Genomic DNA, 20,660 nt, shown 5'->3' on the forward strand with positions numbered 1-20,660 from the left:
TCCCTAGAAAGGCCAAAACCTAGGAAGAAACCTAGAGAGGAACCAGGCTATGTGGGGTGGCCAGTCCTCTTCTGGCTGTGCCGGGTGGAGATTATAACAGAACATGGCCAAGATGTTCAAATGTTGTAGACAGAAGTCAAAGATCAAACATCACACATACAACTGATGTGTCTCCTGAGTTTAGCAAAATAGGAAAAGTCCCAAGTTATTTTTTTAAGCCCGAAGTCCAGCCCTTGTGATGTCACTGCATACGTCATTACCTTCTACTCATGAGACCAAGCCTTTGCATATATAGCTATACAAACTTGCAAGAGAGATACAATAGTTCCAGTATTTTCTATGGGCTCAGCAGTAAATGTCCACTCCCCAAGTTGATTTATAGAGGTATGTCTGACTAGTCTCTTATCTTTCACTCCTCTGCTGGGTTCTGTGTCTAATCTCTTTTAGCCTAGATGTGCCTTCTCACAGACACCCTGCAATAATTCATACATCTCTCAGACCATTTCTTTATAAGAGCCCGAGACTAGAAAAGACTGGAACAATATTAAAACCTTATAATGAACATATATATTGTTAATTTGTAGTCTAGGACCCTATAAATGTAGTGGGGGAGGGGTCTCATAACCCTTCCCCTTCTATTAATACAACATAAGAATAATCAATTATTATAATACATCAAACATTTGGTGCAGCCCCAATCATGACCCCAAGTTTACCCCATCAGAGGTCTGAAGGCAGGCTAGATTCTCAGACAGACACAGAGACGGACTCATCACCCGAACTTAGACAAATCACCTCACTGTGTTGAGTAGAGTTTCATGGTGTTATGATCGTTGACCTCCACTACTGAGGGCTCATCAACCGCTACCACAGGTATTCAGAGAAGATGGAGATGTCTTTTGGTCTGTCTCTGTCTCTCTCTGTCTCCATCTCTCTCTGTCTCTGTCTCTGTCTCTGTCTCCATCTCTGTTTATGTTTATTTCAGTTTCTCTCTCTAAGGGGGGACAGGCTGTGAATAAGCCCCACAATAATGGGGCTAATCTTCCAAGAGTCCATGGAACATTAAAAATAAGGTCATTTGTGTCCCTCTACAGGTGATGTTGGTGGGAGACTCAGGTGTAGGGAAGACTTGCCTGCTGGTTCGCTTCAAGGATGGAGCTTTCTTGGCCGGTAGCTTCATCTCTACTGTTGGCATTGACTTCAGGGTGAGCACACACACACACACACACACAAAATGGACACACGTATGAAATAAAAGGTCAAAGATAGTAATTATTTTCTCCAGGCCTTGAAGGTGATTTAAATGGGATCCGTTGATGATGTAAATAATGGGATCCGGCAGTCTAACATAGGAGGGTTTGAGCGCAACCGAGAGATACAAACGTGGTGCAAAATGAAGCCTTCAGTGCAGTCCAATGAAAATGGTGCATTCAGAAAGGATTCAGACCTCTTCACTTTTTCCACATTTTGTTGCATTACAGCCTTATTCTAAAACGTATCAAATTGTTTTTTCCCTCCTCATCGATCTACACACAATACCCCATAATGACAAAGCAAAACACCCCTGAAATGTCACATTTACATAAGTATTCAGGCCCTTTAGTCAGTACTTTGTTGAAGGACCTTTGGCAGCGATTACAGTCTCGAGTCTTCTTGGGTATGACGCTAGCTTGGCACACCTTTATTTGGGGAGTTTCTCCCATTCTTCTCTGCAGATCCTCTCAAGCTCTGTCAGTTTGGATGATCAGTTTGGCCGGGCAGCCAGCTCTAGGAAAATAATTTGTGGTTCCAAATTTCTTTCATTTAAGAATGATGGAGGGCACTGTGTTCTTGGGGACCTTCAATGCTGCAGAAATGTTTTGGTACCCTTCCCAGATCTGTGCCTCGACACAATTCTCGGAGCTCTACGGACAATTACTTTTTGCTCTGACATGCACTGTCAGCTGTGGGACCTTAAATAGACAGGTGTGTGCCTTTCCAAATAATTTCCAATCAATTGAATTTACCACAGGTGGACTGCAATCAAGTTGTAGAAACATCTCAAGGATGATCAATGCAAACAGGATGCACCTGAGCTCAATTTCGAGTCTCATAGCAAAGGGTCTGAAATCTTATGTAAATAATATATTTCCATTTTTTTAATTTTTTTTTATTACTAAATTTGGTTAAATGTCCAAAAACCTGTTTTCACTTTGTCGTTGTGGGGTATTGATGAGAGGGGGAAAAAATCATTAATTTTAGAATAAGGCTGTAACGTAACAAAATGTGGATAAAGTGAAGGAGTCTGAATACTTTCCGAATGCACTTTATACAAATCATGTTCAGTACTTGCAGTCGACAATAGAAAGAAATGATGAAGTGTCAAAATAAAGAACAATCGCAGTAGTAGAAACCAAACGGTAACATATCGAAATGCCAATAGAGCCTATAACAGGCCAAGCCTATAACAATGCTAGAAAACTCAGTCAACTGAGAATTTGTTTAGAGAACTTAGCAACACATGTTACCTTCACAGCAGTCCTCAAGAGAATGGAAAAGAACAGGCTTATATACCCACAATACCCTGACGCTCACAGTTAGGCTACGGAGAAACCATACCAATGTGCACTTAACACGGATACATGTATGTAATTGCGTCTAATTCAGTCTATGTGACTGTGTCTAAAACGATTACATATACATCTCAATTGCTACAGTGGCTGATGTAGCAACCAAATTAATATTTGCAGGAATATAATATGAATTCACTACTGGACTAACCAATGTCATGACAAATGATATAACTACTGCTGTACACACCTTTTCTATTCATATACTGTCCATACTGACTCTGACATTGCTCGTTCTGATATTTCTTAGTTTTCTTTGAAATGTTTTGGATTTGTGTGTATTTTCTGTATTGTTAGGTATTACTGCACTGTTGGCGCTAGAAACATAAGCATTTTGCTGAGACTGTGATAACGTCTGCTAAGTATGTGTAGCGAGCAGTAAACTTTGATTTGAGAACTTGAGTGACATACAGAGGTAGGGATATGGGTGCCCGACACAAACTGAGCTGTCAAACAAACAGGTATTATTAAAAGGAGGGAAATGAGTCAAATAAAGCACATTCTTTTATAAACTGAAATGGAGGAGTCCCTTGAGTCTGTGTTGCCGCTAATAGCAGAAACTAATGGTGCACTCGTAAGTTTAATGTAACGGCCGTAATGGAATTTGTAGAAATGGAAATGTTTGAACTTGGCGCTTGTGGGGAGAACCATAATTCGACGTGAGAGCTTGCATCGTCACAAATGGTCAAAGTTAATGTAGCCATTAAAAGTTACGTTGTTGTTGATTGGCTAATCATTTTTTACCGCACACTGCAATCCCAAATACGGGGTATGAGGACCTGAGGGTCGTTTTGGGTGATGGCTGCAAAGCCGACAGCGTCTGTGTACGTTATCCCTGATGCAGTGGAAATAATAACAACATTGAAAAATGAAATAAGCTTTATGCAACATTTTTGAGTGCAGACCCATGACAACTTTTTATTTATCTGAATTCACTGGTTTTTACGCACCATCCAAACCTCTGGGAGAGCGCGATGGTCCCCTTTTGATTAGCTTACCAAATCCTGAGACAACTAAAGGAAGGCAGAATTTTGGTGTGGTGGCTTTGGATCAGAATCAGTTAACAGTGTATATCAATACTAGCTCAATTTAATGTCAGTAAACATCATAAAATTAGTCCGTGTTGACCAAACTGTCTCCATCAGCAGCAGGCCAATGATACCCAGCACGATCCATGCTACAATTGGGCAGTATACCGTACAGGGCCTTCAGAAACTATTCACACCCCTTGACTTTTTCACATTTTTGTTGTGTTACAGACTGAATTTAATATTGATTAAATGTAGATTTTGTGTCACTGGTTTACTCACAATACCCCATAATGTCAAAGTGGTATTATGTTTTTAGACATGTTTATTAATTAGAAATGAAAAGATCAAATATCTTGAGTCAATAAGTATTCAACCCCTTTGTTATGGCAAGCCTAAATAAGTTCCATGGATCACTCTGTGTGCTATAATAGTGTTTCACTTTTTTTAAATGACTACCTCATCACTGTACCACAAACATACAATTACAGTTGGAATCTGAAGTTTACATACACTTAGGTTGGAGTCATTAAAACTTGTTTTTAAACCACTCCACACATACCTTGTTAACAAACTATAGTCTTTGCAAGTCGGTTAGGACATCTACTTTGTGCATGACACAAGTATTTTTTCTAACAATTGTTTGCAGATGGATATTCCACTTATAATTCATTGTATCAAAATTCCTGTGGGTCAGAAGTTTACATACACGAAGTTGACTGTGCCTTTAAACAGCTTGGAAAATTCCAGAAAAGTATGACATGGCTTTAGAATCTTCTGGTAGGCTAATTGACATAATTTGAGTCAATTGGAGGTGTACCTGTGAATGTATTTCAAGGCCTACCTTCAAGCTCAGTGCCTCTTTGCCTGACATCATGGGGAAATCAAAAGAAAGACCTCAGAACACAAATTGTAGACCTCCACAAGTCTGGTTCATTCTTGGGAACAATTTCCAAACGCCTGAAGGTACCACGTTCATCTGTGCAAACAATAGTATGCAAGGATAAACACCATGGGACCACGCAGCCGTCATACCGCTCAAGAAGGACACGCGTTCTGTCTCCAAGAGATGAATGTACTTCGATGCAAAAAATAGAAATCAATCCCAGAACAACAGCAAAGGACCTTGTGAAGATGCTGGAGGAAACGGGTACAAAACTATCTATATCCACAGTAAAACGAGTCCTATATCGACATGACCTGAGAGGCAGCTCAGCAAGGATGAAGCCACTGCTCCAAAATCGCTATAAAAAAGCCAGACTACGGTTTACAACTGCACATGGAGACAAAGATCGTACTTTTTGGAGAAAGGTCCTCTGGTCTGATGAAACAAAAATAGAACTGTTTGGCCATAATGACCATCGTTATGTTTGGAGGAATAAGGGGGGGCTTGCAAGCCGGAGGAACACCATCCCAACAGTGAAACACGGGGGTAGCAGCATCATGTTGTGGGGGTGCATCATGAGGGAGGATAATTATGTGGATATATTGAAGCAATCTCAAGACATCAGTCAGGAAGTTAAAGCCTGGTCACAAATGGGTCTTCCAAATGGACAATGACCCCAAGCATACTTCCAAAGTTGTGGCAAAATGGCTTAAGGACAACAAAGTCAAGGTATTGGATTGGCCATCACAAAGCCCTGACCTCAATCCTGTAGAAAATGTGTGGGCAGAACTGAAAAAGTGTGTCCGAGCAAGGAGGCCTACAAACCTGACTCAGTTCCACCAGCTCTGTCAGGAGGAATGGGCCAAAATTCACCCAACTTATTGTGGGAAGCTTGTGAAAGGCTACCCAAAACGGTTGACCCAAGTTAAACAATGTAAAGGCAATGCTACCAAATACTAATTGAGTGTATTTAAACTTCTGACCCACTGGGAATGTGATGAAAGAAATGAAAGCTGAAGTAAATCATTCTCTATGCTATTGTTCTGACATTTCACATTCTTAAAATAAAGTGGTGATCCTAACTGACCTAATACAAGGAATTTCTACTAGGATTACATGTCAGGAATTGTGAAAAACTGAGTTTAAATGTATTTGGCTAAGGTGTATGTAAACTTCCGACTTCAACTGTATCTGTAAGGTCCTTCAGTCGAACAGTGATTTTCAAACACCAAGACCAGGGAGGTTTTCCAATGCCCTGCGAAGATGGGCACAGATTGGTACATGGGTAAAAAATAAAGCAGACATTGAATATCCCTTTGAGCATGGTGTAGTTATAAATTACACTTTGGATGGTGTATCAATACACCCAGGAACTACAAATATACAGGCGTCCTTTCATAACTCAGTTGCTGGAGAGAAAGGATATCTCGCATGGATTTCACCATGACTTTAAAACATTTGAAGAGTTGAATGGCTGTGATAGGAGAAAACTGAAGATAGATCAACAGCATTGTAGTTACTCCTTAATACTGACCTAAATGAGTGAAAAGAAGGAAGCCTGTACAGAATAAAAATATCTCAAAACGTGCATTCTGTTTGCAACAAGACACTAAACTAAAACTGTGAAAAATGTGGCAAAGAAATTAACTTTATTTCCTGAATACAAATCAAATGTTATTCGTCACATACACATTGTTAGCAGATGCTAATGCGAGTGTAGCAAAACGCTGGTGCTTCTAGACCTGACAGTGCAGTAATATCTAACAAGTAATCTAACAATTCCCCAACAACTACCTAAAACACACAAATCTAAAGGGGTGGATGAGGATGTGTACATGTAAGTATATGGATGAGGGATGGCCGAGCGGCATAGGCAAGGTGCTATAGATGGTATAAAATACAGTGTATATATATGAGTAATGTAAGATATGTAAACATGGTTAAAGTGGCATTATTTAGAGTGCATTGTATAAAGTGACTCGTAATCCATTTATTAAAGTGGCCAGTGATTGGGTCTCAATGGAGGCATCAGCCTCTCTGAGTTAGTGATTGCTGTTTAGCAGTCTGATAGCCTTGATGCACCTGTACTGACCACGCCTTCTGGATGGTAGCGTTGTGAACCGGCAGTGGCTCGAGTGGTTGATGTCCTTGATTATCTTTTTGGCTTTCCTGTGACATCGGGTGCTGTAGGTGTCATGGAGGGCAGGTAGTTTGCCCCTGGTGATGCATTGTGCAGACCGCACCACCCTCTGGAGAGCTGTGCAGTTGAGGGCGGTGCAGTTGCCGTACCAGGCGGTGATACAGCCTGACAGGATGCTCTCGATTGTGCATCTGTAATTTTGCCATGGTTTTAGGTGACAAGCCAAATTTCTTCAGCCTCCTGAGGTTGAAGAGGCGCTGTTGCACCTTCTTCACCACACTGTCTGTGTGAGTGGACCATTTCAGTTTGTCTGTGATGTGTACGCCGAGGAACTTAAATCTTTCCACCATCTCCACTGCTCTCCGTTTGATGTGGCTCCCTCTGCTGTTTCCTTAAGTCCACGATCATCTCCTTTGTTTTGTTTTCGTTGAGTGAGAGGTTATTTTCCTGACACCACACTCCGAGTGCCCTCACCTCCTCCCTGTAGGCTATCTCGTCATTGTTGGTAATCAAGCCCACTACTGTTGTGTCGTCTGCAAACCTGATGATTGAGTTGGAGGCGTGCGTGGCCATGCAATTGTGGGTGAACAAGGAGTACAGGAGGGGGCTGAGCACACACTCTTGTGGGGCCCCAGTGTTGAGGGTCAGCGAAGTGGAGATGTTGTTTCCTACCTTCACCACCTTGGGGCGGCCCGTTGCACAGGGCGAGATTGAGACCCATGGCCTCGAGCTTGATGATGAGCTTGGAGGGCACTATGGTGTTGAATGCTGAGCAGTAGTTAATGAATAGCATTCTTACATAGGTATTCCTTTTGTCCAGATGGGATAGGGCAGTGTGCTTGTGATTGCATCGTCTGTGGACCTGTTGGGGCGATATGCACACTGAAGTGGGTCAAGGGTGACGGGTAAGGTGGAGGTGATATGATCCTTGACTAGTCTCTCAAAGCACTTCATGATGACAGAAGTGAGTGCTACGGGGCAGTAGTCATTTAGTTGAGTTATCTTTGCCTTCTTGTGTACAGGAACAATGGTGGCCATCTTGAAACATGTGGGGACTTGGACAGACTGGGATTGGGAGCGATTGAATATGTCCGTAAACACACTAGGCAGCTGGTCTGTGCATGCTTTCAGGATGCTGCTAGGGATGCCGTCTGGGCCAGCAGCCTTGCGAGGGTTAACACATTTAAATGTTTTTCTCACGTCAGCTACGGAGAAGGAGGGGTGGGGGCACAGTCCTTGTTAGCGGGCCGCGATGGTGGCATTGTATTATTCTCAAAGCGGGCAAAGAAGGTGTTTAGTTTGTCTGGAAGCGTGACGTCAGTGTCTGTGACGTGGCTGGATTTCTTTTTGTAATCCATGATTTCCTGTAGACCCTGCCACATACGTCTCGTATCTGAGTCGTTGAATTGCGACTCCACCTTGTCCCTGTACTGACATTTTGCTTGTTTGATTGCCTTTGCGGAGGGAATAGCTACACTGAGTATATTCAGACATATTCCCAGACCTCTTTCCATGGTTAAATGCGGATCGCACTTTCAGCTTTGCGCGAATGCCGCCATCCATCCACGGTTTCTGGTTAGGGTAGGTTTTAATAGTCACAGGGGGTACAACATCTCCAATGAACTTCTTTATAAACTCACTCACCATGTCAGCGCATAGGTTGACGTTGTTCTCTGAGGCTGCCTGGAACACATTCCATTCCGCGTGATCCAAACAATCTTGAAGCGTGGCTTCCGATTGGTCGGACCAGCGTTGAATGGTTCTTGTCACGGGTGCCTCCGGTTTGAGTTTCTGCCTATAGGACAGTAGGAGCAATATGGAGTCGTGGTCGGATTTTCCGAAGGTAGGGTGAGGGAGGGCCTTGTATGCATTGCGGAAGTGGAGTAGCAGTGGTCGAGGGTATTGCGCATGCGTGTAGGGGCTATCAATATGCTGGAAGAATTTAGGTAGACTTGATCTCAAATTTTCTTTGTTAAAATCCTCAGCTACAGTAAATGCAGCCTCAGGATGTATGGTTTCCAGTTTGCAAATTGTCCAGTGAAGTTCCTTGATGGCCGTCTTGGTGTCTGCTTGAGGGGGAATGTACACAGCTGTGACGATAACTGCCGATAATTCTCTTGGTAGGTAAAATGGCCGGCACTTGATTGTAAGGAATTCTAGATCGGGTGAGCAGAAGGACTTGAGCTCCTGTATATTGTTATAATAACACCATGAGTCGTTAATCATAAAGCATACACCCCCGCCCTTTGTTTGGACAAGTCCAACGCAACACATTACTGAGTACCATGCTTCATATTTTCAAGCATGGTGGTGGTTGCGTCATGTTATGGGTACATGTATGCTTGTCATCGGCAAGGACTAGGGTGTTGTTTCAGGATAAAAAAACGGAATAGCGCTAAGCACAGGCAAAATCCTAGAGGAAAACCTCTGCTTTCCAACAGACACTTCACCATTCAGCAGCAAATAACTTAAAACACAAGGCCAAATATACACTGGGGTTGCTTACCAAGATGACATTAAATGTTTCTGAGTGGCCTCGTTATAGTTTTGATTTAAATCTACTTGAAAATCTATGGCAAGACTTGAAAATGGCTGTCTAGCAATGATCAAAAACCAACTTAATAAGGTGCAAATAGAGACTTACAGCTGTAATCGCTGCCAACGGTGATTCTAACATGTATTGACTCAGGGGTGTGAATACTTATGTAAATGAGATATTTCTGTATTTCATTTTCAATACATTTGCAAACATTTCTAAAAACATGTTTTCAATTTGTCATTATTGGGTATTGTGCGTAGATGGTTGAGGGGGAAAAAATATTTAATCCATTTTGAATTCAGGCTGTAACAAAATGTGGTATAAACCAAAGGGTATGAATACTTTCTGAAGGCACTATACAGTATACCATATACTCGTGTAAATAACCACAATATGAAATACATTTGTAAAATTTGAAGCTATATGGCATAAAGTATTTCAGGCACTGGACATATGAAAAGGCGAGGATGAGAGAAGGTGCTATTGTGAGATGGGCAGGATGGGTGTGGATACGGTGTGAACATGTTGGTCTGAGCAAGTGTGATGTCATTAATGTTAGTTGAAATTTATGTTGTGAATTGTTAAGTTGTCTATTTGTTTTTTTCTATGTATGTTTTTGCAAGGTCTGAAAATCAAAATCAAATTGGACAAAAAACATAACAAAAAAATACACAGTAGGGTTTCCAATACCGTCAATACTGTTAACTGTTCTATAGCATGTTTTTTCATACCTTTGAATGTTGTTCTTTTTAAATAAATACCAGCAGTCAACTTGTTCACTAGGTTCATAGACAAAGCAGATCGCATTCTTCATTGTGTTTGTTGCATTATTTTTTTCAATTAAAACGGTTCCCCCAGAGGATCATTTAGCTCAGCTGTGGCGAGTTGCCCTCTCAGCTATGCCTTCTGAGCAGACGGCTTCTCTCCCCTCTCTCCCTTCTCTCCCTTCTCTCCCCTCTCTCACTTCTCTCCTCTCCCTTCTCTCCTCTCTCTCCCTTCTCTCCTCTCTCTCTCCCTTCTCTCCTCTCTCCTCTCTCTCTCCTCTCTCTCTCTCCTCTCTCTCCCCTCGCTCTCTCTCTCTCTCTCTCTCCCCTCTCTCTCCTCTCTCTCTCCTCTCTCTCTCCCTCTCTCTCCTCTCTCTCTCCCTTCTCTCCTCTCTCTCCTCTCTCTCTCTCTCTCTCTCCCTTCTCTCCTCTCTCTCCTCTCTCTCTCTCTCTCTCTCCTTCTCTCCTCTCACCCCTCTCTCCCCTCTCTCTCCTCTCTCTCCCCTCTCTCTCCCCTCTCTCCCCTCGCTCTCCCCTCTCTCTCCTCTCTCCCTCTCTCTCTCTCCCTCTCTCTCATCTCTCTCTCCTTCTCTCTCTCTCTCTCTCTCTCTCTCTCTCTTCTCTCTCTCCTCTCTCTCTCTCTCTCTCCCCCTCTCTCTCCTCTCTCTCCCTCTTCTCCTCTCTCTCTCTCCTCTCCCCTCATCTCCCCCTCTCCCTCTCTCTCCCCCTCTCCTCGGTCTCTCTCGCTCTCTCTCTCTCTCTCTCTCTCTCTCTCTCTCTCTCTCTCTCTCTCTCTCTCTCTCTCTCTCTCTCTCTCTCTCTCTCCCTTCTCTCCTCTCTCTCCCTTCTCTCCTCTCTCTCCCTTCTCTCCTCTCTCTCCCTTCTCTCCTCTCTCTCCCTTCTCTCTCTCTCTCCCTTCTCTCCTCTCTCTCTTTCTCCCTTCTCTCATCTCTCCTCTCGCTCCTCTCTCTCTCCTCTCTCTCGCTCCCTTCTCTCATCTCTCCCTTCTCTCCTCTCTCTCCCTTCTCTCTTCTCTCTCCCTACTCTCCTCTCTGTCCCTTCTCTCCCCTCTCTCCCTTCTCTCTCTCTCCCTTCTCTCATCTCTCCTCTCTCTCCTCTCTCTCTCCTCTCTCTCTCTCCATTCTCTCATCTCTCCTCTCTCTCCTCTCATCTCTCCTCTCTCTCTCCTCTCTCTCCCTTCTCTCCTCTCTCCTCTCTCTCCCTTCTCTCCTCTCTCCCCTCTCTCCTCTCTCCTCTCTCTCCCCTCTCTCCCTCTTTCCTCTCTCTCCCCTCTCTCCCTCTTTCCCCTCTCTCCCCTCTCTCCCCCTTTCCCCTCTCTCCCCTCTCTCCCCCTTTCCCTTCTCTCCTCTCTCTCTCTCCTCTCTCTCTCTCCTTCTCTCCTCTCTCTCCTCTCTCTCCCCTCTCTCCCCCTTTCCCCTCTCTCCCCTCTCTCCCTTCTCTCCTCTCTCTCTCTCCCTTCTCTCTCCTCTCTCTCTCCCCTCTCTCTCCTCTCTCTCCCCTCTCTCCCTTCTCCTCTCTCTCCCCTCTCTCCTCTCCTCTCTCTCCCCTCTCTCCTCTCTCTCTCTCTCCTCTCTCTTCTCTCTCTTCTCTCTCTTCTCTCTCCCCTCTCTCCCCTCTCTCTCCTCCTCGCTCTCCCCCTCTCCTCCCTCTCCTCTCTCTCCCCTCTCTCCTCTCCTCTCTCCTCTCTCTCCCCTCTCCCTCTCTCTCTCTCCTCCCTCTCCTCCTCTCTCCTCTCTCTCCTCCTCCCTCTCTCCCTCTCTCCCTCTCTCCTCTCCCTCTCTCTCTCTCCTCTCTCCCCTCTCTCCCCTCTCTCTCCTCCTCGCTCTCCCCCTCTCCTCCCTCTCCTCTCTCTCCCCTCTCTCCTCTCCTCTCTCCCCTCTCTCCCCCTCTCTCCTCTCTCCTCTCTCTCTCCTCTCCCTCCTCCTCTCCCCTCTCTCCCTCTCTCCTCCCTCTCTTCTCTCTCCTCTCTCTCCCCTCTCTCCCCTCCTCTCTCCTCTCTCTCCTCCTCTCTCTCCCCTCTCTCCCCTCTCTCCTCTCTCTCCCCTCTCTCTCTCCCCTCCTCTCTCCTCTCTTCTCTCTCCTCTCTCCTCTCTCTCCCCTCTCTCCCCTCTCTCCCCTCCTCTCTCCTCTCTCTCCTCCCCTCTCTCCCCTCTCTCCCCTCTCTTCCAGCCCCCAAGCCTCGAGTCCTGTAACTCATAGCAGCGGTACACCAGTTAATCATTAAAGGAGGTGTGCAGCCAGCGTGGATGCCGGCAGAGCCACGACACCTCCTCTGTGTGTGTTGTGCAGCGTGACAAGGCTGACCAGTGACCACACCGGGACAGGGGTAATTGCAGTGTGGCAGTGTGAGGTGTTGTGGGCACAATTAGACTGAGTCGTTAACCCGTTCCTCTGGGAGAAGAGATGGAGACGGGAATAGAATTGAAAACAAATTGCTCACTTTAAAGTTTGCGTTTCACTCTGAAGTATAGGCTTCTGCTGAGTCATTGTAGTCTAGGTAGGACCAATCAATAGGAAATCAAACTCCAAATGATACTGGAGAATCTTTTATTTGAACAACTCTCCGAGTGGAGGTGGGAATGGAATTGTTTGATGATAAATGTAGGCTTTTTATTGTGGCCGTTACAGTTCCTCAAACAACAGCAAAGACTTGAACATATAGTCTGTTAACAGTATCTACTGAGAAGGATAGTGGTTATTGGTACTTCAACGTTGTTGTTTATGCTGTGTTTAGGCTTTTTGAACAAAGCCCTATTATTCTGTGCAATAAATGGGTTTAATACATCTTGTAAAAGTGCAGCACATGCATGCAATAAAAACGTCTGTCGAGAAAATCTCATCTAATATATATAGCTGTAATAAACTGGCTGGTCAATGCCGTGTTCGCATGTACACACACACACACTATGTTAAGAGGGTTGTTATCTGCGCTGTGACATACTGTATCTCTGGATGTGTTTTATCACAACCAGAACCTCAGTAAAATGAGAGACTCATCATTTCCTCATTCTCAGATTGTCATTAATCTGCTGTCCGTGCTCCGTATGAGAGGATTTATGGTGATTTGAGCACCCCGCAGGTTTATGGTGTCCTTCATGCTCTGCCTGGCTCTGGGGGATTCCATTTCCTTTCAGACCAAGATGCTTAGAGGCATTTGTTTTGAAGTAATGTGTCTTGTTTTGTGATTGTGCAGGTGTGCAAGTGCACCCAGACAAATATACATTTACAAAACAAACATTAACCAGAAACACACACAGGCAAACAAAACATGGTATTCTACACACACACACACACACACACACACACACACACACACACACACACACACACACACACACACACACACACACACACACACACACACACACACACACACACACACACACACACACACACACACACACACACACACACACACACACGCGCATGATACAAAGAACACATAATGAGCATAGACCTACAGTCTTTTTAAAAGGGTCCATCATGTCCTTGTCAGTAGCCTACAGAGCTTGACCCTAGAGAGCACAGTCTTTCATGCTGCATGGCTACACAATTAGTTTGTGTTCTATGGTCTATATAAAGGCACACACACACACACACACAGTCATGCACACCGGCACACCCTAACCCTTACCGTAACCCTTACCCTAACCATAACCCCAAAACCTAACCTTAACCTTAAACCTAACTCTAGCTCTAACTCTAAAACTAACCCTAGAAATAGGATTTGACATTGTGGTGTCTAACAAAATGTCCCAAGTTGGTCAAATTCTGGTCCCCACAAGTATAGTTAATCACGTCCACACTTCCGTAACTCCTTCCTTGGCCCAAGAGGCTCTGTCACACACTATTGATCTGCTGCCGCAGTGCTCCAGGAGCCAAACCAATGAAGCAGACAACCAATCGGCTACTTTATGGACTCAGCCACTGGAACGTATAGTTCCAGTTAAAAGTTGGGACACACCTACACATTCCAGGGTTTTTCTTTCTTTTTTACTATTTTCTATATTGTAGAAATAATAGTGAAGACATCACAACTATGAAATAACACATATGGAATCATGTAGTAACCAAAAAAGTGTGAAACAAATCTAAATATATTATATATTTGAGATTCCTCAAAGTAGCCATCCTTTGCCTTGATGACAGCTTTGCACACTCTTGGCATTCTCTCAACCAGCTTCATGAGGCACAGTAGTCACCTGGAATTTCAATTTCAATTAACAGGTGTGCCTTGTTAAGAGTTACTTTGTGGAATGTATTTCCTTCTTTATGCATTTGAGCCAATCAGTTATGTGTAGGGGTGGTATAAAGAATATAGCCCTATTTGGTAAAATACCAAGTCCATACTATGGCAAGAACAGCTCAAATAAGCAAAGAGAAACAACAGTACATCATTACTTTAAGACATGAAGGTCAGTCAATGCGGAACATTTCAAGAACTTTGAAAGTTTCTTCAAGTACAGTCGCAAAAACCATTAAGCACTATGATGAAACTGGTTCTCATGAGGACCGCCACAGGAAAGGAAGACCCAGAGTTACCTCTGCCTCAGAGGACAAGTTCATTAGAGTTAACTGCACCTCAGATTGCAGCCCAAATAAATTATTCACAGAGTTCAAGTAACAGAAACATCGTCGTTGTGAGATACAGAGTAGGTGAACAGATGATCTCCGCATGTGTGGTTCCCACCGTGAAGCATGGAGGTGGAGGTGTGATGGTTTGGGGGTGCTTTGCTGGTGACACTGTCAGTGATTTATTTAGAACTCAGTGCACACTTATCAAGCATTGCTACCACAGCATTCTGCAGCAATACACCATGCCATCTGGTTTGCGCTTAGTGGGACTAATCAGTTTTTCAACAGGACAATGACCCAACACACCTCCAGGCTGTAGAAGGGCTATTTGACCAATAAGGAGAGGGATGGAGTGCTGCATCAGATGACCTGGCCTCCACAATCACCCGACTTCAACCCAATTGAGATGGTTTGGGATGAGTTGGAGTGAAGGAAAAGCAGCCAACAAGTGCTCAGTATATGTGGGAACTCAGTATATGTGAAGCTGGTTAAGATAATGCCAAGAGTTTGCAAAGCTGTCATCAAGGCAAAGGGTGGCTACTTTGAAGAATATAAAACATATTTTGATTTAAATCTTTTTTGATTACTACATGATTCCATATGTGTTATTTCATAGTTTTGATTTTGATGTCTTCACTATTATTCTACAATGTAGAAAATAGTAAAAATAAATAACATGTTCTCTCCCGTGTGTGTGTGTGTGTGTGTGTGTGTGTGTGTGTGTGTGTGTGTGTGTGTGTGTGTGTGTGTGTGTGTGTGTGTGTGTGTGTGTGTGTGTGTGTGTGTGTGTGCAATCACAACCCCCTGAGTCATCCCTCTCAGGCCAAACCTTTAGTCCAATAGAACCTCTTTCGGTGTGTATGTGTATGACCATATTTCACTGCATTCTATTCATGTAACATGTACTGCATGCATGGAGAATGTCATATCTTTTTAGATTACAGAATGATCTAATGTGGTTTCTGTGCTCTGTGTGAAGGCTGTACTGGAGACAGCTCAGGGCCCTCGGAGCTGCTGCTTTCAAGGGAAGATGACTTTATACACTGTGGCTGACAGCGTGGCATTAGCATCATTACCATCTTCATCCGCATTACCGTCATCGTTGTTGTCATTGTCATCAACATCATCACCGTTTTGATTTTCCTCCTCTACTTCTTCACCATCACATAGTTGTCCTTGTCGCCCTGGTTTGTGCTCATGCTGCTCGGATGGTCCGAGCCTTGTCATTAATCAATCTCTGCTATCGCAGTTACTGTCTGTCTGTCTGGGAGGAGGTCTGAGTTGTCTTGACGTGTAGACGGACTGTTCCTTCTGCAGACACATTGTTCTGTAGCCTGGTCCCGGATCTGTGTGTGTTGTCTTGCCAACTTATTTGTATTTTTGTCTGGAAACAGGCTGTTCTGTGGAGACTTTAGGAAAGGAGAGAGAGAGCTGTAAGCAATACAACTGCAGACATATACACTACATGGCCAAAAGTATGTGGAAACCTTTTCGTCAAACATCTCATTCCAAAATCAAGGTCATTATTGTCGACTTGGTCCCCACTTTGCTGATACACCAGCCTTCAATCTTACGGGTAGGCTTTCCTCTATGGAAGCTGCAGAGACTTGCTTCCATTCAGCCACAAGAGCATCAGTGATGTCAGGCACTGATGTTGGGCGATTAGGCCTGGCTCGCAGTCGGCATTCCAATTCATCCCAAAGGTGTTCGATGGGGTTGAGGTCAGGACTCTCTACAGGCCAGTCAAATTCTTTCACACCGATCTCAATAAACCATTTCTGTATGGACCTCGCTTTGTGCACTGGGGCATTGTCATGCTGAAATAGGAAAGGGCCTTCCCAAATTGTTGCCACGAAGTTGGAAGCACATAATCATCTAGAATGTCATTTTATGCTGTAGCGTTAAAATTTCCCTTCACTGGAACTAAGGCGACTAGCCCGAACCATGAAAAACAGCCCCAAACCATTGTTCCTCCTCCACCAAACTTTTCAGTTGTCTCTATGCATTCGGGCAGGTAGCATTCTTCTGGCATCCACCAAACCCAGATTTGTCCATCGAACGTGTTTCCACTGCTCCAGAGTCCAATGGCGGCAAGCTTTACACCACTCCAGCCGACGCTTGGCATTGCGCATGGGGATCTTAGGGTTGTGTGTGGCTGCTCGGCCATGGAACCCCATTTCATGAAGCTCCCGGCGAACAGTTATTGTGCTAACGTTGCTTCCAGAGGCAGTTTGGAACTTGCTGGTGAGTGTTGCAACCAAGGACTTCGCGACTGAGCCGCTGTTGCTCCTAGACAATTCCACTTCACAATAACAGCCCTTGCAGTTCAGCGGGGCAGTTATAGCAGGGCAGAAATTTCACAAACTGACTTATTGCTTGCTGGAAAAGTGGCATCCTATGACGGTGCCATGTTGAAAGTCACTGACCTCTTCAGTAAGGCCATTCTACTGCCAATGTTTGTCTATGGAGATTGCATGGCGGTGTGCTCGATTTTATATGCCTGTCAGCAACGGGTGTGGCTGAAATAGTGTAATCTACTAATTTGAAGGGGTGTCCACATACTTCGATTAGACTTGATTTATGAAGTCTCAAACAAACACTACTCACTTTCTACGCACTGAGGGATTGTAAATGTTCACTTCACATGAAGGTGAGCTTTGGAGATGTGAGGAAAACACACTGCCTTATCACGACAGAGAAAACACTAGAACATGCTGAAAATTGAGGCCAAGCTTTCGCTGTGGTTGCGTAAGCATTCATTACTATTCGACTTTCCATCTTTCCATATTAGTTATTCTTCTGATCTGTTCTGCTCCTGTTTTTGGTGTATGCAAATGTATTCCTTTATATCATTCACTTATTGTTACATGTAATGGACAGGCAAAGAGGTTCTATTGGAATAAAGGTTTGGCCTGAGAGGGGTGACTCAGGGGGTTGTGATTGCACACACACACACACACACACACACACACACACACACACACACACACACACACACACACACACACACACACACACACACACACACACACACACACACACACACACACACACACACACACACAGAGCGATGGCCCTCCCCCACCATGTTTATCCCTCCTTTAGAACCCCATTATCGTCCTGGTTATGTGATTCCTCGAGCTCTCCTTGAGCCGCAGAGACCGTTATGGCCGTATTACCTTGACAACGGTCTCTCTGTTACGTATGCATGTGAGGCGTACGCGTACTACAACTGGTTGTAGTACTGTTGGCTGGCCGGCCGGATCCTCTGTGTCTTGAAGTATTGATTGGGATTGTTATCTGTGGTTGAAGCTATATCACGCAATAAACCTATATACGCAATAAACCTATATTTCCTTGTGTTTTTCTTCTACATTTGCAGCTTATGTCTTAAAATACAGCAGCCTGTACACTATTAAAACAAGTGAGCGCTAAAGATCGTTAAGCTATTTTCCAATCCGAATCTCTTCAAATACTAGGTAAATACCAGACTAAAAAAGGGCTACCGATCTCTTTTAGGCAGGATGAGCCATCTCAAGGGTAAGAGTTTAGGGGAGCCATCTGGATGAGAAGCCTGGCGTTAAGCTCAGATCTGTGGGGGTGAGGTGGGTTGCCCCTCCATGGACTCCAGGAAGGCTCCAGACTGGGACTCTGTGGGGTGGTTAGCATTCAGGGTAGCACAGCAGTAAGACATTGCCACCTGGCAAATGCTCTGTTCAATGGAATGCCTTCAAACAGCATGTCAGGCCACAAGCCACATCCTACCATCAGGCAGGTGACGTGTCTCTGGGAGTACACTGTCCCTGGGGGAGGATGGTTGAACCGGAGGAGGAAGAACATGCTTAAGAAGTTACTTTACACATTTTGTTGCTGAAGCTTATGTTAGAAGTTTATCATTGTATATTTTTGTTGTGAAAGCATGTTTCTGCGTCTCTGAGATGTGATACATTTGGAATCTAATACTTAGGTAATTTTTTTACAGAGCTTAGCTATGCCAGGAATTGTCCGTCATGCTGTGAATTAAGACTATTTTACATATTTGTCGCCACCTCCTTTGTTTTGCAATACTTTAATTCAGTTCCACTTCCAGGTACTATACTTGTCATAATTGGTGTCAGCAAAGCCAGTCAGTGAGTCACAGGGATCAGCACAGAGTCTGGCTTTAGGAGACATTACAGTTAAGAATGTGTCAAATCCTCTCTTTGAAGAGGGGTACCCAGCGTGACAACGTGACTCAAACACATCCTGGCCTAGCATAGAGTCTAGCATAGATACCAGGGAGCTATGGCATTTCTATACCCCTATACCCCTATCGTGCTGCCTTAGTGTGTGTCCCTGTTGTTGTGTGTGTGCCACCTCCTGCCCCCTGTGCCCATGTGTCATTAATTCAACGGTCCTTGCCACCTGAGGAGGACGCTGTTGTGTTTGGGCGCCCGCGGGTTGCCATCTGTGCTGACAACCACAACACCCGCTGAGCCTGTCTGTTTGTTTCACCCCCAATGACACACACACACACACACACACACACACACACACTCCCCTCTGATCTGACAGGACACTTTGTTTTATGAATCATCACCCCCCCATCTCTGTTTGTAGAGTCAGGTGAGTGTGTTGTCCTGGGTGGATGGTATGCTGGGCCTGAACACTGTATGCCTATGAGACTTCATTAGGCCGTTATTACTTCTGAGGAGGGCTGAGGGGTAGGAACCTGAGAGAGAGGAGAACTGGCCGCCTCAGACAGGTGTGAGAACTGCATGGACTGCAAGTAGACAGGGAGATTGATTTCAACTGCTGAGGACAGTGCTAGAGGGAATCTGCAGGGGAAGCTTTCATCTGACCTTATGTATGCGAGAACCCTCCCACGACACCTCCAGCTCTCTCCGACCCATTCAATTACCCCACACTGTACCCCTTAGCTAAGGTCCTTCCTTCCAGTAACCCACACTGCACCCCTTAGCTAAGGTCCTTCCAGTACCCCACACTGTACCCCATAGCTAAGGTCCTTCCAGTACCCCACACTGTACCCCATAGCTAAGGTCCTTCCAGTACCCCACACTGTACCCCATAGCTAAGGTCCTTCCAGTACCCCACACTGTACCCCATAGCTAAGGTCCTTCCAGTACCCCACACTGTACCCCATAGCTAAGGTCCTTCCAGTACCCCACACTGTACCCCATAGCTAAGGTCCTTCCAGTACCCCACACTGTACCCCATAGCTAAGGTCCTTCCAGTACCCCACACTGTACTCCATAGCTAAGGTCCTTCCAGTACCCCACACTGTACCCCTTAGCTAAGGTCCTTCCAGTACCCCACACTGTACCCCTTAGCTAAGGTCCTTCCAGTACCCCACACTGTACCCCATAGCTAAGGTCCTTCCAGTACCCCACACTGCACCCCTTAGCTAAGGTCCTTCCAGTACCCCACACTGTACCCCTTAGCTAAGGTCCTTCCAGTACCCCACACTGTACCCCATAGCTAAGGTCCTTCCAGTACCCCACACTGTACCCCATAGCTAAGGTCCTTCCAGTACCCCACACTGTACCCCTTAGCTAAGGTCCTTCCAGTACCCCACACTGTACCCCATAGCTAAGGTCCTTCCAGTACCCCACACTGTACCCCATAGCTAAGGTCCTTCCAGTACCCCACACTGTACCCCATAGCTAAGGTCCTTCCAGTACCCCACACTGTACCCCATAGCTAAGGTCCTTGCATTTTCTGGCTTCTCATCAGACTCGTTTGTGTTTTGCACTGTTACTATAGAACAGTTCCCCCAGTACCCCACACACCCACACCCACACAGCACAACACACACACACACCCCATAGCTAAGGTCTTTTCACACACCCCACACACACACACAGAAGGATTCCAGTACCCCACACTGTACCCTATAGCTAAGTATTCCTTCCAGTGGGGTTTCACTGTCCCGGAAGGTGGTGATTGACCCCACTGTACCCCTGGCTAAGGTCTTCCAGTACCCCAGTTTGTTCCACCATAGCTAAGGTCCTTCCAGTACAGCGACACAGTTTTGACTGGGCTCCAGTACCGGGAACTGTACTTCCTCAGTGGTAGGGTCCTTCCAGTACCCAGAGGTG

At 45.1% G+C, this 20,660-nt stretch overlaps 1 protein-coding gene across 3 annotated transcripts in view; it reads left to right on the plus strand.

The window, feature by feature from the left end:
• Positions 1–20,660, plus strand: part of LOC118367505 (ras-related protein Rab-26) — a 139,243-nt gene that overhangs the window by 20,439 nt on the left and 98,144 nt on the right. For all 3 annotated transcript variants that reach the window (XM_052490737.1, XM_035751048.2, XM_035751059.2), the window contains one exon: positions 1,095–1,205. In XM_052490737.1, coding sequence (XP_052346697.1) covers positions 1,095–1,205 — 111 coding nt within the window. The remainder of the gene's footprint in view (positions 1–1,094; positions 1,206–20,660) is intronic.

Source organism: Oncorhynchus keta, chromosome 3, assembly GCF_023373465.1.
Source record: "Oncorhynchus keta strain PuntledgeMale-10-30-2019 chromosome 3, Oket_V2, whole genome shotgun sequence".
Lineage (NCBI taxonomy): Eukaryota > Metazoa > Chordata > Actinopteri > Salmoniformes > Salmonidae > Oncorhynchus > Oncorhynchus keta.